The sequence below is a fragment of the Eublepharis macularius genome, chromosome 4, assembly GCF_028583425.1.
Source record: "Eublepharis macularius isolate TG4126 chromosome 4, MPM_Emac_v1.0, whole genome shotgun sequence".
Lineage (NCBI taxonomy): Eukaryota > Metazoa > Chordata > Lepidosauria > Squamata > Eublepharidae > Eublepharis > Eublepharis macularius.
The window spans coordinates 109,730,761-109,756,592 of NC_072793.1; the positions used below are offsets into that span (position 1 = coordinate 109,730,761).

At 40.4% G+C, this 25,832-nt stretch overlaps 1 protein-coding gene across 2 annotated transcripts in view; it reads right to left on the reverse strand.

Moving 5' to 3' along the window:
• Window positions 1-25,832, reverse strand: part of RAB43 (RAB43, member RAS oncogene family) — a 43,960-nt gene that overhangs the window by 443 nt on the left and 17,685 nt on the right. Inside the window, exon 3 of one of the 2 annotated variants that reach the window (XM_054977081.1) lies at window positions 16,453-25,731. The exons of the other annotated variant lie outside the window; for it this stretch is intronic. Coding sequence (XP_054833056.1) covers window positions 25,481-25,731 — 251 coding nt within the window. The 3' untranslated portion in view covers window positions 16,453-25,480. Of the gene's footprint in view, window positions 1-16,452; window positions 25,732-25,832 lie in introns of those variants that run through there. 2 annotated transcript variants of the gene reach the window in all.

Genomic DNA, 25,832 nt, shown 5'->3' on the forward strand with positions numbered 1-25,832 from the left:
GCATTGTGCTTTCCCTTGCTGCTACAGCTTCCATCTTTAGCTTCATTTCATTCTTTGGCTCTGTTTCCTTTTATGAAAAGAAGCTTTGGGGTACTGGATATGAACTACAAGGATATCTTAAAAGTGATTTGGCCAGAGCCCTTCTTTTGAATTTCTATTTGAACGTGGCTAACAGAAGCACTAACTGTATTGAGGGATCTCGTGAAACAGTCCTTGAGCACAATTCAATAGATGGAAAGTTGATGCAGCCACATTGATGTGAATGGTATTTGAGCAAGAACAGATGAGCTTGTACTCAAATTCCATTCATGTTAAACAGATCCCTGGAAGCCTTTCTAGTAAGACTTTGTCCTTTGACTTTTACACTGAAGCTTTATTATTAATAGTTATGGTGTTCCTTCAACACTGAACTGCAAAATGCACTTGACAGATGTTTCAACCTGAAACTCCAAGCCAGAATAGCATTTATACACCTTGTTTAAATGTTTTAATGAGCTGTGTCCTATCTAAGTTTTTTGTATTTGTTTTTTAATGAACTTGCCTTATGGATGTAAAGTTTTAAATAATGACTTATTTGGTGTGATAACAGTTTTATAGCATGTTCTGTTTAATCAAAGAGCCAATATGGTGCAGTACTTTAATATTTTCATGTGTTAACTTATAACACTCTTGGAAAGAAAAGCAGAACTTGAAAATATTAAGTTAGTAAAGAGAAGTGTTGATAATATAGCTGCAAGTTAAGTTGATTTTTGAGCGCAAGAGAGCTTCTGGGTTCCTCAGTAGGAGCAGGCTTTTGAGACAGAATGAGATTTCTGCCCAATGCCAGATAGCAGAAAATACCTGCAGTTTGTAACTTCAGTTTCCTTATTACTAGGAGGAGGAGAGTGCCCTCAAGTTATATCTGACTTATGGTGACCCCTGGTGAGGTTTTCATGGCAAGAGACTAACAGAGGTGGTTTGCCATTGCCTTCCTCTTCAACCCTGGTTTTAGTTGGAGATCTCCCATCCAATTACTAACCAAGGTTGACCCTGCTTAGCTTCTGAGATCTGATGAGATCAGGCTCACCTGGGCTATCCAGGTCAGGATGTTCTTGTTACTAACAGGATAGTTAGTGCCAGTTATCTTTACCAGTGCCTTTATTCATTAACTTTCCAGGGTCACAGTAAAGCAGCATCAGGTGTGAATAGCACTTTTGTGAACACCCAAACTAGTTTTGCTGGACACCTTCTCAATTGCTTGTTGCCCTGTAAAATGATGTTCAAAAGGTGTATTATGCTGGAGTGGCACAGAAATCATAAAATGGCAGTTAAATGGAGCTATTATGTTACAGCATGTTCATAAGGCACAAATGCCATGGCATCTAATCACAGATCAGTGAGTGCTGTTCTTATGACAAATGTTTACAAAGGCCAGGAGCTGGGGAACCCCAGATCTGATGATGTTCATAAGCATACAGTTCAAGTCTGTGTGCCCATAACTTCAGTGTTGTTGACCTTTTTTCTGTTTTGAGTAAAGAGATTGGAATTAGAGAAGGGCATGAACTGCAAGAAAAACTAAAGTTCGTCAGAAACTGGGACGGTTCATGCTTCGTGAACCAGCAGTTCATGGAAGCACATTGTCCACAAACTTCCACCATCTGGTCAGCCAGTTCATTTGGCTGATCTAAGCCAGTGAGGGAAATGCTCCTTTCCCTGCTGCTGCAAAGCAACACAGGAAGGGGCATTTCCCTGCCACTGCCAAACAGCACAGAGAGGGCATTTAAACCCCTGGATCAGCTGCTTGTTGTGGATCTCCCTGACAAGCAGCTGATCCAAGCCGGTGGGGGTTGAAAGGCCCCTTTCTCTGTCACTGCCAAGCAGCACAGAAGGGGCATTTAAATCCCTGGATCAACTGCTTGTTGGGGATCTCCCTGACAAGCAGTTGATCCAAGCCGGTGGGGGTGAATGGCTCCTTTCTCTGCCGCTGCCAAGCAGCACGGAAAGAGGCATTTAAACCCCCGGGTCAGCTGTTTGTCAGCAATCTCCCTGACAAGCAGCTGATCCAGGCCGGTGAGGGGAATGCTCCTTTCCCTGATGCAGCAAAGCAGCACTGAAGGGGGCATTTAAACCCCTGGTTCAGCTGCTTGTCGGGGATCTCCCTGACAGCAGCTGATCCAAGCTTGTGGGGGGTGAAATGCCCCTTTCTATGCTGCTGTGAAGCAGCACAGAAAGGGGCATTTAAACCCTCGGGTCAGCTGTTTGTCAGCGATCTCCCTGACAAGCAGCTGATCCAAGCCGGTGAGGGGAATGCTCCTTTCCCTGCTCCTGCGAAGCAGCACAGAAGGGGGCATTTAAACCCCCAGATCAGCTCCTTGTCGGGGATCTCCCTGACAAGCAGCTGATCCAAGCCAGTGGGGCGTGAAAGGCCCCTTTCTCTGTCGCTGCCAAGCAGCACAGAAAGGGGCATTTAAATCCCCATATCAGTTGCTTGTCGGTGATCTCCCCAACAAGCAGCTGATCCAAGCTGGATGGGGTGAAATGCCCCTTTCCATGCCACTTTGCAGCAGCACAAAAAGGGGTATTTAAACCCCATGAACCGTGAGCTGGGGCAAGTTTGTGAAAGTTCGCAGTTCCTGGTTCATGAAATGGGATGAACCACGAACCACATGGTTCGTTTTTTTCTCGGTTTGTGCCCACCTCTAATTGGAATAATGCAAAGCAAATTCTATATGATTAAGATTATTTATTCAAGAGTTACAATTTGAATACCAGTAGGTGAAACAGACATACCAGGGAGATTCACAATGATGAAAATACAAAATGTGACTATACAATACACTGTTGTATATGTAGCAATATATCCAACATTCACATCAGTGTGAATGCCATTGATATATATCTAAGTATTACATATTTTGATTTCTAAAATGTAACCATCTTTTAAATACTTATTTTTAAACTTTTCTTCCACAGACTTTTTTTTTGGGCTCTACTTTTTGGAATTCTTAGAAACTTTTTTTTTTTAAACAAAAACTACAGACAAGATTTTTCCAGTTCTGAAGAACAGGCTTCAAACAAGGCAAGTGTCTTGTTTAAAGCAGACCTACCAAGCATGATAGTACTTGAATGTGTGTGACACATTGAGTATGTGCATTCAAAGGCAGGCAGTAATAAGCTAGGCGAAGGGACAACCTAAGGCTGCAAAATTGGGTAAGACATTGTCCAAAATATATTGCCCCTCTTTCAGATCTCTTGTTCAGAGAGTGGAAAGAGAAACACCACAAAGTGCTTCATTCCTAGGTATGTGGTCTTGGACAAGATGATGTCATCTTTGTGCAGTTACTTTAGGAATCCTGTCCGTATGGTGTCTCCTTGAAGTGCTTCCCCCTGACCCCCATCCCTGCTGAAAGGGTTTGTGGCGAAGAGGGTTTTTTAAAGGTGGTGGACTGACCAGAGGTAAGAAATGGGGGAAAGGGTGAGCAAAGGAGGTAAGGATGAAGACCAAAACTGATGTGACATGGGGGTTAGTGATTAGATCACTTCACTTAGAAGTTAATTGCAAAGATTTAAAATCTCCTTTATGTTAGATCAAAGTGGATCTAATCTTTTCTCTCAACACCGTTTCCCTAGTCCAAACTGCACCATGAAACTTCTATCAGAATTATGTCTATGTCCCCCCCTACCCCTACTGTGGGGTTAAAGGCAATTTCATGGGGCATCTTAGTGTGGGTAATAAAATATAGGTAAAGGATAACACCCTTTCCACAGCACTGCTGTATTAATAAAATTTGGAGCCCCCTGTAGCTGCTTTAAAGTGGGTCTTAAAAACAGGACATCTGGTAATAAAACTTTCTGCTCTCAGCCACATATGCCTTTGCTGCTCAGGAGCTGCTAAAGACAAAGGGAAGCTAGAGAGCCTGATGCTACAGAGTGGAAGTTACTGGCACAAGGAGTAGGTAGAGAAAGAATTCAAGGGGATATTTAGAGCTGACTGAAAAGTATCAAGTCTCACAGAAAAATGGAGGGTCAGGGAGGAACTCTAACCCAGGCAGCTAATCTTGGCATAGCAACCACGGACTAGCTGAGATCGGTGAATAGTAATGCCAAGTTTACAGGACTCAAATGTGTTCGTTTGTTTTAACCTGCACAAGTAAAGTACATCCATACATTGTTACAACTGCTATGGGCAGTTTAGATCGGATTATATTCTGCTGGTGCTACATATTTCCTCTTTATAAATGCATCTTGTCCCTTTAGATTAGACATACTCATGTTACACCGTAACTAAAAGACATTTAAAGTGACAGATTTTTGTCTATTGAAAATGTGTTACAAAATTGTTACAAAAAGCATATGAGTTGCCTAGACATAGTAAAAATAAATCTTTTAATTTTTCTGTTAGGGTACTCCTTTAATGGAGTTGAGGAACAATTCAGCTATCCTAAGTTGAAAAGCAGTATTTAAGAATGACAACCTGTTAGCAAAATTGGAGTGGTGACAGCTGGCTATGTGTTTCTGTAACCCGCTTCACTTTGTCTTGAAGAGTGCATGCGTTTATCAGTTCTGATTTCTTGTTTGGTTTTCACAATCTGAGATTAAGTGCTCTTGAAAAGGGCTCATCTATTGTAAGCTACCATGAGACTTGAGAGAAGCAGGATAAAAATTTTCTAAATGAAACAAAAGTTTCTGTTCATAGAATCAATTGTTGAGGAGGGGATGTATGGCCAAACGCACTAAGTGAATTAACTTTGAGGATGTGGTGACAAATCAGTCACAATGAGGATATTCCAGATATGAGGTCCTGTCTGACGTTATACAAAAGACCATTGAATCTCACTTTCTATTATAGCCAGTTATTTTGAAGTTCTCTTCAAGTGGAGAAGCCCAAGGCAAGCACCAGACAGCCACATTTAGTAATTACTAATAGTCTTTGATCATTTCTGTCCTCATTTTGATGTAACATAGAGCCTCCACAATGGCCTCAGAAGACTTAACAGTGTCTGCTGCTGATTACTGTCATGACATGACATCTCATTATTTAGCAAATATGTTTTAGAAACAGTGTACATTCAGTTAAGCAATAATGTCTGGTTTACCAATAAAGTCCTCATTGCTGCTGTTTGATTATTTCATCTGTGACCTATTCTGCATTTTCAAAAATGTTTTGAGCTATCATGTTTCTATCCTATGTTTTATCTGACATTAAATTACATAATGTGTCTTCTCTTTGGAGTGAATATTGTGTATTCTTTTCATTGCTTGTGAGATGGCTGCACAACCTTCTAAAAAGGTGTGACATAAAAGTATAATGTAAACATTTTAGGATGAATGCTGACCCAGGGCATCCTATGAGTGTCTGCACATCCAGCTGCTTCTACTTACAACTCCTTGTACTGTGGGGTAGGTCTCTTTTTGAAATAGCTTGGAAAAGGGGTCTCTGTTTGATTATGAGCTGCATGCAACTCAGCACTTCGTTGGCCCATTGATAGACCAAGTCAGACAGATTTGGTCTAAGCAGCATTGCACAATTTTTAGAGATGGAAACATATTGCCATGTGTCAGTCTAGAAGGCTTGATATTCTGTGCAGTCTACTCTAAACATGACAGAACTATTAAGATTTCAAGCTGATCTTACTGTAGTTGATCTGACTTAATAACTAATTTACTAGTCTAGTAGTAGTTTACTAATCAAGTAAAACTTCCATTTTTTCACATGTAGAAATAGACATGATTACCTTGGCCTCTCTAGAGATAACTTCAACATATAAGTAGTCATTTTGGTTCCAGGAGGATCAAGCTAGTTCTGCCTTCCCACTTCTCTACTTCTTTTCTATGCTCAATGCTTTTGTCAGACTAGGCCTTCCACCTTCAGCTCCTGAGATGTCTGTTAAGCCACAAAGAAGGCTAGATAGTGGCACCAGTCTTCTAGGGAATACACAATCAAAGGAGATGCATAGAACTTCTGTTCTAAAGTTTCACAGGTCTTTCCCCTATATTTGGTCCTAAATAAAAGCCGAAGGATATTAAATACTGCATTTAATGTCCTTTTTTTTTTATAGAAAAAAAGCATTTATTGAACTTCACAGTTACAAACAGCCTTACTTAGCCCTATGTGGCCCAAAGCTCCTGCCCTCTTGTATAGAGCAAAGCATGGATTATTTGCAGTGATAAATAGAATAGCTGAAATACACTAAAGTAGGATTCTGTGGATCTGCTGAAAACAGCAGTAAACCAATGCTTGAGTGGCTATAACTTGGGGCAAAAGGCATCTCAAAGTAGACAATGCTGTGTCCAAGGGTTAGGATTCAAGAGGATGCTCTGAGCTTTCAGAAAATATCTTCTGGTAGGAGGCAAGGATTTGCTATATATTCCTTTTATTATCCACTGTGGGGCAGTAGAGCAAAACAGTCCAAAGCCAGTGTGGGGGAAAAAACAGAGTTACTTGATGGTGTGCCAATCCCCAAAAGTTTTGCCCTGGGCTCTTAAGCAGGCCTTGTATTTTTTTTTGTCTCATGCAAATCCAAGTAATTGTCAGCCACTCCGAGCCTGTGAAGCTCCCTAGAAGAAGAGCAAGCCTCATTTTAAAAGGGAGGGAAAAAACTTCTTTCCTCAGACTTGGAATTTGGGGATCTGGATAAGAGTGTCAGTTTAGCCAGAGTTTTGTGTTGTTTTTAGAAGAAAGCTTTATTTTATTGAAACAAATATGCATCCTGTTAAGGGCATAGCATACCAAACGTACATGTGCTGATTCTGAGGACTGGAGATCTGTGCGGTGAAAGGGCAACCTTGCACATGTAGAGGATCCTGTTGTGGTAACAGGTTCCCATGAAACTTTGTAAGTTTGTAAGGTAAACTTTGTAAGGTAAACTATCTAGAGAAAGGGAAACCAAATCTCTCCTCATTGTTTGCTTATGTTAACTGAGATTCAGTTACACTCTCATTGGGAAAGTTTGAAACCTGTAGGAGTTACTTTATTTTCTGTTAAATAAAATTTTGTTGTTTATCTCTAGCTGTGTCTTGTCAGTCCAGTCAAATATTTACAGAAGATTCCTATTAATAATCTCATCATTATTCTTACAGGGTCCCAAATAAAAGACCTTTGGCGGTATGCCACTTACACACTAAAAACACTTTAATCCAAGTTTGTCTCACCCATTTACCTAATTGTGGGTGGTTGGGCTTTAAAAAAAGACGAGAGGTCAGAGTGTGGGACTAGACATTTTAAGAAAAGGATTCATGCAGCTGCAGATATACTTGAGGTATATCACTACAGTATAGCAAAAAAGATAATAAATCTGTAAGTCCAGTGTACCGTTGCCTCTGAGTTACATTCCTTCTCTTCCCCCATAGCTGCCACACATGGGTTATGCTAGAATTCAACTGTATAAAGTAGAAATATTTATCTTGTTTTATTATTCTTGGCTTTCTGTACAAGAGTCCAGCAAAGATATTAAGAGAAAAACTGAAGATCCGTTGTATGAAAAACTAGCATCAGGGTGTGGGGAGGGAGGAATCTCATCCAGGTGCATGAAGGGAAAAATTGAGGCAACGAGAAGAGAGCAAGAAGGGTCTGAAGTATAAAGGGAGCTTGTAGGTTGCAGCAACTGCCATTTATAAGGCTGCTGATTCCTGCCAATCTCTCTTCAGTTTACTTCATCTAGCTTACACCAGTTGGAAGCATTACTCAGATTAAGGGTATGAAAGACTGAATTCTCACAGTGCAAATATTCAATTATACATATGGTTCAAATAAGTGAATTCAGGGCATCGTGACTGACTATGGTTTTTTTTGTCTGAAAGGGTTTCTTGAGTTTTGTTTGGAGTATATAACTGAGTACTGGGGGCAGCTTAGTTCCTGCCTCTTTCTTTCATTAACAGATACCTGCACATGCAAGTATTATATTCTGGTCTAATTAGCATCACTCAAATTTCCATTTAGTTTTATTAGTGTAGTGAAAAATCTAACAAAGTAAATCAGTATTTGTATTTACACATGGAAAGTCTATATGATGTGTAAATCAATACATACGCTTTTTTTCTACAAAAGTGTTGTGTAGCTATAGTGGTCTTGCATAACTAATTTTGCTATCATTTTATTTCCTTTTTATCCTAGATTCTGGAAACTGCTTAAAAATCCTAAATCACTTTATCTCCCACACCAAGTCATCAGTAAGGAAAGTCAAAGAGGAGAATCAGGCTTTTTATGTTTTCTGGTTCTTTCCTCACTATCCTCTGAGAGCTTTGAAGAAATGCAGCAGGAGGATTTCTTTAAAAAATTAAGAGTCTGCCAGTCATAGATTTTCAAAAATAGCATCCTGCCCTAAGAAGGCCTGTCTCTTCCACGCTCTGCAAAGCTTTTCAAGGTTGAAAGCTCTGTCAAATGTAAAGAACTGCTGTAGCCTGACTTGTAATAAGGGAAAGAAGTGTTACAGGCATCTCTGACTATCCAGGCTTGGGTGGTGAACATACTAATCAGCTGAGTTGCATGCCATCCTGTTGAGATGTTTGGAGAAGTAGCTATCAGAGGATGTGCTGGTTTAATTTGTTCCTCATGGAACGGACTCAAAGGGTAGATGTTGGAGACCAGCTAGCTTCATCATGAGATCTATCTTGCAGGATTCCCCATGTTATTCAATCTCTATGTAAAGCCTTTAGAAGAAATCATTGAGAGCTTTGGAATCAGATGCCATCAATATGCAGATGATACCCAGCTCTATATCTCACTATCCAAACCCTCTGGTTATGCAATAGAGGTCCTGAAGCACTGCCTGACAGCTGTGGTCAAATGCTTGGAAGTGAACAAATTGAAACTCAACCTGGACAAGACAGAAGTGATGTTAGGTTTTCTGCAGACAATGCAAAGCTGGATTATTCAATAGGGCTTTTTCATTCAGATAGGAGAGTGATAAGGATTTTTTTTTATTACCTCTAGCTTAAAGACCTATGTATGAGCGTTTATTGGAGCTGCCCTCTTAACGCAGAAGGCAAAAGCTTTTCTTTGTAAGCAGATTCCTTATGACACAGTTTAGAACACTGAACACGGCAGGTCAGAAAGGAGACATTATCTCTCTTGTTTTGACTTTGTACTCAAGAACCCTCTCAGGAAGATATCTAAAATTCCTGTGTGGCACCAGACATGTAGCAAGTTTATATTACAGAGAGAGTTTACTGTCTTGTCAATCAGGCCTGTTTTAGTGCCATGTCTCCTGAAGAATTCGATTCTGAATAATTGTTTGTATCTAGTTTTGTGTAACTATTTCATCTCTTTTCTGTGAACAATTAGCTTTGGAAAGTATATAATATTCTCTGCTATGGCTGATCTTTATGCATATGTCCTAATGAGGGAATCTCCATCTGATCTTTATTAATAATAAAACTCATATTTCTTCATTGATCACAGTTTGGTGTCTTGATTAATGGAAGGTAACTAGGTAGTTCAATGTTGCTTAATGTATCAGAATTAGAATTGCTTATGTTCTGTGTCAGCATTCCTTCAGCTCCGTATTGCAAATTTGCATTTATAGACCCTATTATTTTGTTTATTGAAATGCCTTTGAAATGTATTGTACTAGCACTTTGTAATCCACCTTGAGTGTCAGTGAGAACAGTGGATTATAAATAACGTAAATAAATATATAAAATGGAGATCTTGAAGGACACTGTGCTCCACTCTTTCAATAGGATTCAGTTAACCCTTTCAGACTCTGTTAAGAGCCTAATGATTATACTGGATCCAGTATTCCTGCTAGAGAAGCAAGTTAATGCTACTGCAAAAACAATGCCTTCTTCAAACTCATTTTAGCCTGAAAGAGGACCTCCTGCCTTGGTATGGCCACTCTGGCTGCCTGGATCCAAGTCATGGTGATGCTGAGGCTAGACTCCTGTAATGCATTCTACACCGATCTTTGTTCAAAGTTAGTTTGGAGGACTTCAGTTGGTGCAGAATGCTGCAGCTCAAGCATGGCATGCATATTACTCCCATTCTGCAGTCACTCCATTGACTTCCCATCAGTTACCAGGCTTAATTCTAGGTATTGGCTATCATATACAAAGCCCTTCTTGACCTCAGTCACTCATATCTACAGGACTACCTCTCTCCCTATGCCCCATCAAATGGGCAAAATCAACAACTGCCCATACACATTCTCTATGGTGGTCCCCATCTTATAGAATGGCCTGAGGAGGTCAGGAAAGCTCACACTCTCCTGGCTTTCTGCAAACTATGCAAAACTGAATTATACAGGAGGACTTTTTTATATAGGTAATAGGATTGTGCTGTAAGGAAATAGTTCAGAGAGATGTGCTGGCAAAGAGATAAGGATTGTAGACCATACTACTGTGTATTGTCTGTTCCTGTAAGTATACTCTTACTGGGTAGTTTCACATTAATACGTCTCATCAGCTGTTTTGTTTCAGCAATATTTTCAGCTCCACATCAGATTTCTGTTGTTTTCAAATTTCTACAGTCCTTCCAATAGAGTGCATGCCTAAATTGATGAAGAAAATGAAAGACTTTGGAGATTTAGCAGGATTTGTAATAAATAAGGTGAAGTCCAAAATACTGTGCAAAAATATGACCAAACAACAACAAAAGGAGTTGATGGATAAGGTGGAATGTGAAGTAGTGAACAAAGTTAAATCCTTGGGAGTGGAAGTGACAGTGAAAAATATTGACTTATATAAGAATAACTATGACAAGTTATGGCAACAAATAGATAAAGATATGATTAGATGGAATAAAATGAACTAGTCATGTTTAGGCCGTATTGCAGTAATTAAGATGAATGTTCTTCCAAGAATGATGTTTCTACTACAGACAATACCTGTTGTTAAAGACAGTAAACAATTTGAGAAGTGGCAGAGAACGATGTTAAACTTTGTTTGGGCTGGAAAGAAACCCAAAGTTAAAATGAAAGTACTCTATGATGCAAAAGAAAGAGGAGGATTACAATTACCAAATTTTAAATTATACCATGAAACGGTATGTCTGGACTGGCTAAAGGAATGGATGATATTGAAGAATTTGAAGTTGTTAGCACTGGAAGGATATAATAAATTATTTGGATGGCATGCATATCTATGGTATGACAAAGTAAAAGCAGACTCTATGTTTTTACATCATTATGTAAGAAGAAGTTTGTTTGCCGTATGGACTAAATACAAGAAATATATGGAAGAGACTATACCAATGTGGATTATCCCTGCGGAAGTAGTAAATCCAAGAACAGAATATGCAGGGGAAGATTGGTTGAAATATAAAGAAATTCTTGAGATAAAACAGAATAATTACATGCTTAAAGGTAATGATGAATTGCCATTCCAATATGGATGGTTTCAATATATGCAGATAAAAGATTTGTATGAGAAAGACAAGAGGAAAAATGGTCTTAGACTACAAAATGCTGAGATTGAGAATTGTTTGCTTCAGGGAGGGAAGAAAGTGATTTCTAAAATATATAAGATACTATTGAAATGGTTCACGGAGGAGGAGGTTGTTAAAGTTCAGATGGTTAAATGGGCAATAAACTGTAATAGGGAAATTTCAATGGAAGCTTGGGAAAAGGTATGGAAAAATGTAGTTAAAATTTCAGCATGTACCACGGTGCATGAAAATGTTTATAAAATGATGTATAGATGGTATTTAACACCGAAGAAGTTGGCCAATGGTAACAGATGTCTGATAAATGTTGGAAATGTAAACAGCATGAAGGTTCATTCTATCATATGTGGTGGACTTGCGATAAGGCAAAACAGTTCTGGGGGGATATAGTTAAGGTTATGTCGGATATTTTACAAAGGAATATAAATAAAACCCCAGAATTGTTGTTATTATGCATGAACCTAGAGGACTTTGATAAAATGGACAGAGTTATGGTATTTTATATGATTACGGCGGCCAGAATGTGTTATGCACAGTTGTGGAAGACTCAGGAGATACCATCTATGGAGGACTGGATTTTGAATGTTCTGAATATGGCAGAAATGGACAAGTTAAGGAAATTGAAAGAACAAGAAGAACTGGAATATACATTAAGCTGGGAAAAATTTAAGAAATATGTGGAGAAAAAGTGGTACATGAAGGGGAAATTGTGGTCTTTGGATAGTTGTTAAGGGGAGATAGAAACTTACTTAAGGTTAAAAGGGGGTATATTATTATATTTTAATGGTATAGTATAGAGTTAGAGAGTTACAGTATTGTAGTAGTATAAATTTAAGAGTAAGATAGTATAATTATTTGGGAAAGTATAAGATTGAATAACAAGATTGTATGGGTAATAGTAAGTATATATGATATTTTAGGGATGTAATAGAAGTAATAGATTTATAATACAGATAATAGGGAGTTAAGGAATAGTATATTTTATATATATATATATGTACTTATTATATGGTTATATAATTTTCATACTCTTAATTTAGATAAGTATTATATTATGATAGTTAATATAAGTAAATAGACTAGATATATATGATATATATTATTACAGATTTTAGGATATGATATATTCTTTAGATTAAGTTGGGGATGGAAAACTGTTGGGAGTCACCAGAAAAAGGGGGGGGGAAGGATGGGGAAAATGTAATGGGGTGGAAAATGGTAATGACTTATGTTTATATTTGTTAACCCAACCAATAAATTTTTTTAAAAAAAACACAAAACAAATTTCTACAGTCCTTATCCTATTGTATTGTTTATTGAGTGTTCCAGCTGGCTTACACTGTGTCATCTGCCTTGAGTCTCAGTGAGAAAAGCAGACTATAAATAACATTAATAAAATAAAGTCTGCTTCAGTGTCAGCTATGGAAATCTTCGTTCAGCACTGACTTTTTTCAAGACTTCAAAGGCCTGTTGGCCTCAATACACTCTATCTTTCTACAAAGGTCCACATTCCAAAAAAGTATGAAATTAGGGCTGGAACCAAAGGTCTATAGGTTCAGATTATCTTGTGGAAGGGGTATTTCCAACCTGTAAAATGCTGCGAGGGCTGCATCATGAGTGAGGGCTCTGCACAAATTACAGACTCCTCCTTTGGCTGAACAGTACTTTCCCCTCATAACAAGGTCATCTTATGGTCCAACCGTAGGGGTGTATGGACGCAGCCTGTGTGATTGCCAAGGTGTGTGGAAACACTATCCAATTTCTAGTGCACAACTGCAACTCTGAAACTCACTACTGATTGCCAGTTAGGCGATCTGAAGAGAAACCAGTCAAAGACTCCTTGAGACGAAAGCATGGACTAATACTATCAAATTTTGGTTACATTTACATTTTTTAAGAATAATGAGGATAGCCTCATCTTTCACATGCTGATGGAGTCTCAGTCATCCATGTGGCTTAACCATATAGAAGAAAAAATTAACTCAATAGGGATTAATATTGAAGATTTATTTTCCCTCACAGAAAAGTCAGCTTATGCACTGATCAAAGACTCCTTGACATCAAGATTCAGAATCTCAGGAATCTTGCAAAAGGCAGATGCTCACCCCTGGGTTTGGGGTTTATACCCCATGGGTATAGGGCAGAATATCTTACTCGTTTGGCTGCACATTATCGCAGAGCTTATTCGTTAGCTCAGTTTAATTTGCTACCTTCCGCGATACTTTATGGGAGATTTCATAAAATGCCATATGCTAACAGGTTATGCACTTGTGCTCAGCGAGACATAGAAACTCTGGAACATGTTTTTTTGTATTATACTTATTACCATGATATATACCCCATACTTATTGATCCATTGCTGAGAGAGCAAATTGGGAAATATGATAAATGTAAAATTATCTTCCTATTGGCTACTTGGAACCAAAAGGTGATCAAAACTGTAGCTTAATTTCTGTATCTTGCATCTATGAGGCAAATTATGTATTTGTAGACTGAGTTTTGATTGTGTGGAGTGTTTTTGTTATTATTTATTTATTATATTTTTAACCTGCCCTCCCCGCAAGCGGGCTCAAGGTGAGGTAAAACATTGATTAAAATACAACATAAAAACAATAATCACAGCATAAAAATAGCAATCAATAAAACCATTACAAGACGGGGCAGTCCTGCACTCCTGCCCATCAGCATACAAAAAGGGGAGGTAGTAGCGGACAGATAGAATAGTGTATCCCTTTCTGGGGCAGCCCGCAGTGGACTCTCCATAACCCCTCATAGAGGGAGACCGGTGGAAGGCTTGGCAATGATGGGCTAAAAATAGTTTCCATCATATGCCTGGAGGAACATCTCTGTCTTACAGGTCCGCTTAAATGATACAAGATCCTGGCAGGCCCAAGTGTCCTCGGAGAGGTTGGGGCCAGGACTGAAAAGGCCCTGGTAGAGGCCAGCCAAGCCTCCCTAGAGCCAGGAACCACGAGTAGATGTTTTCTGGTTGAACGAAGCACTATCTGGGGCACATATGAGGAGAGAGTCCCTTAGGGTATGCTGGTTCCAGTCCGTTTAGGGCTTTATAGGTCAGAACCAACACCTTGAACCAGATCCAGAATTCTACTGGGAGCCAGAGAAGCTACTGCAAGATAGGCGTAATGTGTGTCCTACATGAAGCTCCAGTTAGGACATGCGCAGCAGCATTCTGGACTCATTGAAGTCTCCGGATCAAGCCCAAGGGCAGCCCTGCGTACAGCGAGTTACAGTAGTCCAACCTGGAGGTGACCGTTGCATGGATCACTGTTGTTCGGTCCTGGGCCGAGAGGTAGGGCACCAGTTGCTGGGCCTGCCGAAGGTGGAAAAGGGCCACCCAAGCCACAGCCACGATCTGGCCCCCCACAGACAAGGAGGAGTCCAGAATCACGCCCAAACGTAGTGTTTTAAATTTTATTGTAATGTTTTTATCTGCTTTTATGTGTTTTTATGTAAATTAAAATGTGCTCCGCCCTGAGCCTGCTTGGAGGGGAGGGCGGACTAAAAATTGAATATAATAAATAATAAATAATAAACTCCTAACTGATGGTATGGGCAGAAATGATGCCCCCCCAAAGGTCGGGAGAAGGATCCCCACCTACGACAGCCCACGATCCAAGTACAGGACCTCCGTCTTTGTGGGATTCAACTTCAGCCTGCTCTGTCCTACCCACCCAGACACAGCCTCCAGAGTTCTCAACAGGTGTCAGGCAGAGTCAGGTTGGCCACCCAGCAACAGATACAACTGGGTGTTATCTTCATATTGATGACAACCCAGTCTGAAACTCTGCACCAACCGGGCAAGGGGGCGCATATAAAGATTGAGCAACAGGGGAGACAGTATCACCCCGTGGGATGCTGCACGCCAAAGGATGGCATGCGGACAGTCTCTCCCCCAGCGCCACCCTCTGTCCCTGATTGTGGAGAAAAGAGACAAGCCACTGCAAGGCTGTCCCATGAATCCCCACATCAGCGAGGCAGTGGGCCAACAACTCATGGTCGACTGTGTTGAACACTGCTGAAAGGTCTAACAAGATGAGCAGCGCCGAACTGCCCCGATCCGGGTGCCTACAGAGATCATCCATGAGGGAGACCAACACTGTCTCCGTCCCTTGGCCTGAATGGAACCCGGACTGGTATGGGACTAGGACAGAGGTCTCTTCCAGGAACACCTGTAGCTGATCCACCACTGCCCACTCAATCACCTTTCCCAGGAATGGGAGGTTCAATACTGGGCGGTAACTGGTCAGTGGGGTCCAAAGATTTTTTTTCCCAAAGAGACCTCACTATCGCTTCCTTTAGTGCCCTGGGAAAACCCCGAAGCTCAATGATGTCTTAATAATGACCTCCAATTGGGTCCCCAACCCACTGGCTTTCACCAGCCATGATGGTCAAGGGTCCAGGGAGTACCTAGTGGGCCTCACCAGTTAATCTAGCAAGGCAGCCTTCCTGAGCTTCAGCCTAAATAGGCTGGGAGTTAATCAAGCTCAGCTGTACTTGCTGGTGTGTGTGTTGAGGCTGTGCTGTACTTTGGCCAGGATCCTGCACGGTACTACTAATCTCAGCATTCTGCTTGGATCTACAGGGTAGTTGAATGTAGCCAGCCTGGCACTTTGCCTCCTGTGTGTCTCCTCAGCCTCGGCCTTCTGCCATCGCCATTCCTGTGGCATGAGAGAGGGTCTGGGAGGCTAGAGGCTAGGGTTCGAGTCTGCCAGGCAGAGGCCTAGTGGCTCTCTCAGGGTCTGGTGACAAAGTCTTTCTTGCAGGCTCTGGCAGGGTGGCCTCTCATGCTACTGGAACATGATTAGAAGATGCCTTTGCAATGTTAGGCCCTCCCTGATCCCTCTGATCCTCCTGGTTCCCTGGCCTTGGCTCCTCAAGCTCTCCCTCTGAGCAATCTGAGTCAGAGTCACTGAGCAGGTAAAAGGGGGTCATGGCACCTGCTCTGTCTAAAATATGGGCACAACCACTAATGGAGGGGGATTTTGTTCTTTTGAGTCTTCATTTGATTTTAAGTGCCTGGTGAACACTCACACAGTAGTTGTGGAACATACAGCCAATAAACACACTTCTAATAGTCAAATGTTTCTTTTAATTTTAATTATACACAATACAATGTATTTGCTACAGACGTTGCTAAAATTTACCAAAAAAAGTAGGATTCATAGTTTTTAAAAATAAATTTTTATAAATTCATAAATAGGCGACAGTAAAATATCAAAATTGACTATTGTATGCAAACTTTGTTCCCTTGTCATCTTGCATTTCACCTCCTCTGGTAAACACTTGGCTTGGAAAAGCAAGACAGTTGCCAGTGATTGGAAAGATGGGCTCTGTGCCTGTTCCCAGCAGCCTTGATTATTAGAAGCAATAAAACAGTTCTAGAAAATGCAGATCACTTCAGTAACACTGGAGTTCTTCAAAGCCTTAGGTCCTTTTGGAATGAAGTGAGTGAATTCAATATGAATTAGAGCTCTCTCCCCACTAAGTATGTGAGCCAGGCCTTCTCATTATGGCTAGTGGTAGCTGTGTGTCCGTGGGACACAAGATTTTCTAACCACCCCAAACCAATAAGCGAGGCACTATTACAGAGCAGGAAATGCCACTGACAACACAGCACATGAGGAACCTCCACAGACTGAACCAGCATTCATCACTACTGATTTCTTAACTTCCCCTTCCAAAAATAATGCTGAGACACTAGTTCTATTAGATCCCAGCCCGTGCCAGTAAATACAGGTCTGCATCCCCACCCACCCAAGTCTTTAACATCGCTGCACTTTTCTACACATTTTACTTTCAAGCTATGTCCTGAAAGGCAGACTGAGATCTTTTTCACTAAAAACAATGAAATTACAATACAGGATCACACACTTGAGTCAAGAGGAGAATCTTGCTCTTGTCAAGTTCACATCAATGTGTTTCTGTATCTTTCCCCTTAAAGAGGAAAAAGAATGGGTGGAATGGTGAATGGGCAAATGGCAGAAGCAGCCCCTTCACTCAAACCCCATCATGCCCCCTGAGGAGCTTTACATTTAGGAAAAAAGAAGAGGGCAGAGACTAAGCTATGGTAATAGATCCAGAGGAGTTAGCAGTGTTAGTCTGTAGTTGCAAAATAGTAAAAAGTCCAGTAGTACCTTTAACCAACTTTATTGAGGCATAAGCTTTCAAGAACCACAGCTCTCGTCAGATGGCATCTGACGAAGAGAGCTGTGGTTCTCGAAAGTGTGCCTCAATAACGTTGGTTAATCTTAAAGGTGCTACTGGACTTTTTACTATTAAGCTATGGTATAGAGCATCAACATGCCATTTAAGGATGTAAAATGCTCTTTGTGCTGACATGCTGTCATAAAAATATTTGCCTGTGTTCTTAAATATGTAAGCAAATCACATGAGGCCTGCTACAATCAATGGAACTTAAGGTAGTTGTCAGTAGTGGCATCACAAGGCTCTGAAAATAACTGGCTAAAAATTGTCCCTGTGTCTAATACTTTGTTTCAAGTTCAGCCCTTTTGTTCTCAACTTACTACTCCATTCAAAATAAAAAGGATGTATTTTGAATGTATGTGCCACTTTTGCACCTGCATGCTCTGCCTTTGTCAGAGTAGGCAAGTGAGACTGGTAACCATTCTTGGCACATACTCAGAAGTTGATTACTATAACCCCTTACTCATACTATAGGTGACATGAACAGTTTATAAATTTAACTATAACCACCATAGGAGTTTCTGCCACCTCCACCACCATCACTACCATTATGCTGGTGACATGGATAGGTTAATGTACTTGGGGAGGAGGACAAGGAGCATCATGTAGCTGCCTAGGCAATACTCTTAGGTTCCCCCTGCATCTACAATACAATTCCAAGCAGCACATGCAAAACAGGAAGGCCAATTTAAGTCTCTTAATAAAAAACTCTTTGTCAAATGTTCACAGATGCTGCATATTATTTAGTGATTTGGTTAACATCTGCGCCACAGGGAGTTTACCCATCACTGCTAGTGACTAATTTGTCCCAATGATTTCAGTCTGACTTTAACCACAATTCTAAAACAGTTGACTTCGGAAGTGCTACCGATTTCACTGAAACTAGACTGCTGGCTAAGGCACTAACTAACTTTCTCTGGACTGAGGTCTCTGTTTTTAGATTACTTATGGGTTTGTTGCACAACAGCAAGTCCACATCTGTTTCACTTCTGCCTTTCAAGACACCACTTCTTGTCATAAAGACATCTTCTTTAGTGTGTGTGCGAGGCAACTCAGGGGATCATTTTGTTCCAAATTGAGGACTTAAGTTTTCTAACGTTTCTTGAAATTTTAACATTTGCATACTCCATTTTAAGGTCTCAACATCTCCCACACAGCACTCTAAGGACACACCAACATTCTATCCAGAAACAGCAGAAGCATCAGCAGAGATTCACATTCCTACCGGCGTTGTAACCAAATAGTGACTGGCATTGGCGGATACTCATCGAAGCGTAGATACGCTTCAGCACTAATCTACCTGCATGGTTCCAGATTCACCAGACAGGTCAGTGTATAGTTGCATGCTTCTGAAAGCAGACCCCTCTTGAGAAACTGGGACTGTATATCCTCGCTCAGGAAGTGTTGTTCATTCATGAGGTATCTAAAATCTCAGAATTTATCAAAAGAGGCAGTGTTTTCTTCTGTTGCAAAAGGGTGAGAAATGGTGTCTTAGAGAGGAAAATGTGGTACTTTTCTACTGTTTCCTTAAAACAATACAAATAACTTAAAATTCTGAATGTTGAAAAATTATCGGTACCATAGAAAGATGCCTCTGAGTAGTATCAATGTAGTAAAAGCATGCATGTGAACCATTCGTGCAGTGTTTATTATCTTCTTGACATACAAATTGCAGTAGCTAAAATAACTGCATAAACATTTTCGGTAAACCCTAACAGCTAAGCATTCCAGATTGTCTCAGTACATACTATACCCTGTAGGAATCCTTACTAGCTGTACAAATCAATAGGATTTAGGGTTGCAGTGCAGTGAGGTAGGTGCTTACACCTCAGTGTGTGGAAGTAACCCCATAATTTCCATGGAACTTACATCCAAGTATGTTACCATCCACTAAACCCCATCCATATTTGGCAATGTTTCCTTTCTTTATTCTGCTCCTCGTATTCCAGATTTTCTTCACTTTTGCCCATTTGAACAACCCAGAAACTGCAGGCACCAAGTCAATATGTTCTGACGCTACCACCAGAAATAGAAACCCTGCACCGGGCCAGCAAAGACTGGGTGGAGCAGGAAGAAGGAAAGGAAAAAACACAGAGAGGCAAGAGAGGCAGGAAACTGCTTCTTCTGTATGGCCTAGCTTGAAAGTTTTCAAAGCCAGCAGAATATTAGCAGAGAGACCTGCCACAACACCCAACTCCTTTGTGGTATGATAATATTAGAATGGCTTCACACATTACAAAAAAGCTGGGTAAGATAGAAGCACAGGTAATTCTCCCTTTGGGAGGGACATGAATTCTAGCTTTCAAATTAGGCAGGACTTCTCCTTACTTAAGTGCAACTTGCAAAATAGTTTCAATGTTTGTTTCCAAGAGCAACATAACTAGGGGGTCCATGTCTACATGCTTCCATTATTACCCTTTTTGTTATTCCTTTGAAGTTTTATATAAAACAAAAATGGAAGGCACTGTGCTAAAGGGATATTTAGCACTAACAAATATTTGCATAGACTATGCATTAAGATAAACTTTGCCAACAGGTTCACATGCTAGCTATTGCAAAAACAAACAAAACCCAAGAAGCTATGCTATTTGAAAAGTACTATGTATGCACATAATTAGCTGAGAAATCAATAGTATTCACAGGTTGTATTTTCTTTGCCTTATCGCAAAGATTAGATTTCATCTTGTAAACCAGTAAAGAAACAGTTCATTTTACATTTTCTACAATATATAACCTTCTACTGGAAATTCTGAAACACAAACAGCCGCTACAAACAACATTGTTTTAAGGCTGAGCAGTGCCTGCTATGAACAGAACTCTATCTAAAACTAGTCCTTCAGACAGTCTAGTTAATGTTCTGCTACCAGGAAACAGTTTGCTAATGCTTATGACATAAACCCCAGTCACATGCCACTAATTCACTCACTACATGTGCATCACTGCATATTTACACTACACGACATCCAAGTTAATTTGGACATAATAGAATCCAATTTGTATTTCATTTTGTAAAAATTCCAGTACAAAAAGCATCCAATTTTAAACAGTAAAACATGATGCAATCCATTTTTAATTGGAGCATGTATTCAAATGGCCAAAATTCTGTGCAATAAATAAAGCTTCTTGTGCATAATATACACCACAAAATGTACGTCTTGTAAATGACACCTGGTATGGCTGAAGGGTCCCTAGGTCTGTGAAACTTATCATCAAGTAACATCATCGGAATCTGGGTCAAATCCACATTCACCCATTACCCGCATGTTTATCGGATATCTTCCGTTTGCCTCCAATCCGCGATTTTTTCTTCGTTCACATTCCTGCTTCCAATCCGTCTTTCTCACGCGTCCCTCCGGTCACACGGCTGCTCGAAAACCACTTTTTTGGGAGGGAACTTTTTTTCCCGCCCATTTTTTAAAAATTTTTTGAGCGCACTTTTCCGTTATTTCGATCTTGCCTTATAAAGAAACATCATTGAAGATAATGATGCCTCTCTTTCCCCCACTGACAGCACTGATGGCTCTCTCCCGTTTCTTTTTTGGAAATTTGGAAGCATGTGGGAAGCTTTCGTGGGCATTTCCTATGCAGGACAGTTCAGTGCCTGAATTTTACTGAAGTTTCACTTCCTTGGAGTGTCATTATTTCGATATTTCGTAATTTCGATATTACAGTAATATAAAATAAAAAAAATAAAAAACAGTTAAAAAGGAAGTTTCGCGAGTCCGTTCTGAGGATGGATTCACCCCAAAATGATTTTTCAAACTACCAGATTTGATTCAGAAACAGCATAATCAATAAATCCAATGCTATGAAGTCAAAAACAGTCTTTTGCAGACTATGGAGCACTTGCGAGTTGAATCAGCCAATAGGAACTCTCGGAACGGCCGGAGACAGGAAGGGGGGGTGGTTTTTTAAAAAACCGCGTAAATTGCGCATTGGCCTGTTCACGGCCACCGTGAATCTCCTGTTGAAAACCTGTGACCACATATTCGGGAGACATGCGAATGAAATGCGTCTGTTTAATGAGGTAATGTGACCGGCACTTGGGAATGCAGGGAACATGCGACTTAGAATGAGTAATGTGGATTTGACCCTGGTGCATGTCATTTGCTTCCAAAGGTGTATCTGAAACTTTTCCTATTGAGCATAAGTTCTGCACCTGACACCTTTGAGTAAATCAATCTTCCTCTTCCACTTTGTGTGTCTTTGGTATTCCTATAGAGCGTACAAATATGTTGAATTCTTATCTAAAGGTGATGATAAAGACACGTTTGCTATTTTAAATAAACTATGAAAAAGCAATGCACCTCTCAGAGAACAAGCCTAAGCAGGTCTACTCAGAAGTTTAGTAGGACTTACTCCCAGGCAACTGTGCATTGGATTGCAGCCTCAATGTATTTAATAATGCCTAGCTAAACTAGGCAGCCTCCACAGCTCATTTACATGTAGCTGAGGGCCAGCTCCTATCAGCCGACTGGCCATGGAGCAAAGCAACTGAATGGCTGCTCTGCTACCTCAATTTGCAACAAGTAATTCACGTTATTGCAACATAAAAGGCTGGAGTGAACCAGCCCTGAGAGGGTGAAGGGGAGAGAAAAGAGATGCTGATCAAAAATGTGATTTCTTTGCTACAAATAAATTCATGTATTCCAGCCTCTTAAGTTGCATAACTATTTTTAGACCTTCAATGGAAAAGAACATCTGAGAGAAAACTGCCTACCTTTCTGAGAAATCGTTACTATTATAAACTGAGGGAAATAATGCTTAATTTCTTTCCAGTGATATAATCTACCCCAACATCTGCTTGCTAAGTTTCCCTTTTAAAAACTACGGCCCAGCCTAAGCCCCACACGACATAAAGCCCCTCCATTCTGTGGCGCACACTGCCCCCTTCCACAGGCAAGACCCAAGGGCTACAAGCACTGCATGCCACTGGAGCACGTACGCACGTGCACAGCATTTTTTCTGCATACAGCTGTCCAACCATTCTGTCCTACCCAGCCACACGAGAAGCCCTGCCACATTCACCAACCCTCATGCACTCATTGCTGCTACCTCCACCTTGTGGGGCAGTAGGCTGAAGTCCAGATCAGTGTTCTCTGCTCCACCCAAGCGCACAGCCACACCCTCCCTCCACAGGGGACACTCCTCAGCAGCAACCTTATCACGATCTTTTCCTCTAAAATACTGGCAAACAGAGGGAAGTTTTACAGTGACACAGGTGGCTTCAGCAGCTGCCATTTTCTTGGCCCATTATATTCACCGTTCATGCCCTTTACCAGACACCCACTCAAAAAGACGCACTAGATAGGTTAAAATGAGAAAACAAAATAGGTCTGAGCTTATATTTGTCTGTGTTATCAGCATATGTCACAAAAGCTAGGCTTCAGTCTCTTAACAATGTTTTATGAGCCCTCATATAATCTTATCTATACGGCTTGAAGAAAATGCTAAACTTGTAGTGAAATCAGCAAGGGAAATAAGGGCTTGCACGCAAACAGAACTGGGATGGAGCTCTATTGTACATTGCTCATTCATAATCAGACCCCATCACAATATGAACTGCAGCAGTTTATGCAGTATGAACAAACTCATTTGAAAATATACATGAATTTAAAGGAAAGGGTTAGAGCAAAGAGTTCTTCTCCAGAAGAATATATGCTATTCCCAGGATTTCTTTTTGACATCTAGGTGCCTACCTGCATAGTCCTGTTTTTCAGACTTGGTTTTCAGTATTTTCAGAAAGGAGATTTTAAGGTAACAAAAACAAAGCACTTAATCCTGGCTTAAAACGTTCAATCTATTTGTTCTTCTTCTTTCTAGGTTTCAGGTGCTCAAAAACAGAAACTGACTGTGGCCAACATGTGTAATTTTAAATTGCAGACATAAATTTAACCTTAGATGAACAGCTAGCAAGATTCTTCAAATAAAATATACTGAGCAGAAACAGCAGGGTGGATCCTCCCCTTATCCTCCCACTCAGCTGAGTAAAGTTTGAAGCCTGCCTCCAAAGTAAGTGACTCTTCTTTGAGCCAGATTGGTGTAGTGGTTAAGAGCACAGGACTCTAATTTGGAGAACCGGGTTTGATTCCCCACTCCTCCACTTGAAGCCAGCTGGGTGACCTTGGGTCAGTCACAGCTTCTAGGAGCTCTCTCAGCCCCACCCACCTCACAGGTTGATTACTGTTGTGGGGATAATAATGACATACTTTGTAAATGGCTCTGAGTAGGCATTAAGTTGTCCTGCATGGCAGTATATATATCGGTTATTATTATTACTATTATTCTGTTAGAGGAAGGTTCTTTTGTCAAATCTAGTCCAGGGGATCTGATGAACAGACTGCAGACTTCTTATCCACCAGTACAGATTTTTCCTGCACAACTGGAATTGCAGTCCTAAGAACACTTTCCTGGGAGTAAGCTCCATTTACTTGAGTAGGATTTTAAGTAGAAATTAGGATTCAATGTAAGGAATGGAAGTAGAGGGGAGGGATGTACTAAAATAATTTTTTTCCCCACAAATTAGAAAATGTTCCCTATTTGAGGAATTTATGAGCTAGTTTATAATGCAGAAAAGCAACTGCTACTTGATTTACAGGTGGTTACTTCAGGAAAAATTTGTAATGTTTCCCACAGCTGATTATGCAGAAGCTTCTACACAATTATCAAAGAGCACCTTCTAAACAAAACTGCTCTGGAGAGGCCAAATAATAGATGATTGTGTGATGTTTGAATTACCTGAAAATCCAAGTTTCACATACGTATTTGTCTACTGGCAATTTCTTTCCCAAAGGTGATACACAGGCAAAGATACAAGAAGAAGCTCTAGCTAGGATAACACCCTGCACATAAAACAATCAAGCAACAACATTCGTGTTCAGCATATATGATCACAAATAGCTTTCAATGAACTGGTTAGCTGTATTAAAGCAATTAAAGAAGCTGTTGGCTTTAAAAGGCTATCCAAAATATCTCCTCCATTCTCATAATGCTGGATGTGAATGCTGAGCTGGGGATTAAAATCTACATCATCAATGTCAAGAATTGCACAAGCAATGATTTTAAAAAATTAACATTATAGCCTTAAACTATTCACTTAAAAGAGAGTCCAATGAATTTCACAGACATTTATCCCATGAATGCTCTATTAAAATCAATGGGACTTAAATGCGATGAAATGCATTTAGGACCAAATGTGCAAGGTGGAAATAAAATGAATTAGTCATTAATAATTGCTCTATTTGTTTGAAAAAAACCTTAGAGAAAATCTATCCAAACAGGCTTGTACCTGCTGAATCTGGTATCCCTATCCCCAAATGCTGTATTTTAATATCTAGGAAAATATAATTTCTATGGAGGCTCCTCATTTTGAGCGAATGTCAGCTGCTTTGACCTGTATTAAAAACATTCAAGTACTTATACTTGAAAACCCGTGCAGAGAAACTGTGACCCTGTGTGGTTTCTGATTCCTGGTGGAATGTTGAGAATTTAAAGCGGCAGCGGTAAGTCTCACTGGCCTAAAAACAGAAGTGTTGTCTTCACTGAGAAGGTAGAGAGGGATGGACAACTTCTGCTACGGTAACACAGCAATTTGTTTCAGACACTTTCATACAAATAAGTCCCAGCTGCGTACTTTCAAATTGCTCACATTTCTCTGAAAAGAATCTGGTGCAAAGTGAGAGAGGGTAGCTCTCATGAAAGGTTGATTTTCAGGTCTACATAACAAAGCCCCTTCATATTTAAAAAAATATCCCGCATATGTCAATGTGTAACCTACAAAAACACTGGGCTTGCAGAAGAGGATACTGCTGCTGTATTATGCAGCATGAAGGGGTGAATGTGACAGAAAGGTCCCCTCTAAATTCCAGTAAAAAATGAGAGCTCTCATAAGCTATATCAGCAGCCACACCCCCATCCTTCTACTACATCCTTGCTGTCAAGTTTGATGTTGTCTGTGTTTTGTTCACTGAACATAGGGCCGCCATGCCTCATCATCAGCTCTGTTGCCATCTTTACAAAAGCTTCCTCCACATTGCTGGAGTCCTTCGCAGAAGTCTCTATGGCACAGATGATATCATAATGTTCAGCCAGACTCTGAGCTTCCTCTAGCTGAACCTCCCGAAGGTCACTTAGGTCAGACTTGTTTCCTGGCAGAAGAAAGTGGAATGGTTTACAGATTAATTTTTTTTAATGCAACTCCTGAGGTCAGGGAAAGTGTTCAGCCAGAAAAATGAGAGAGAGAACAGCA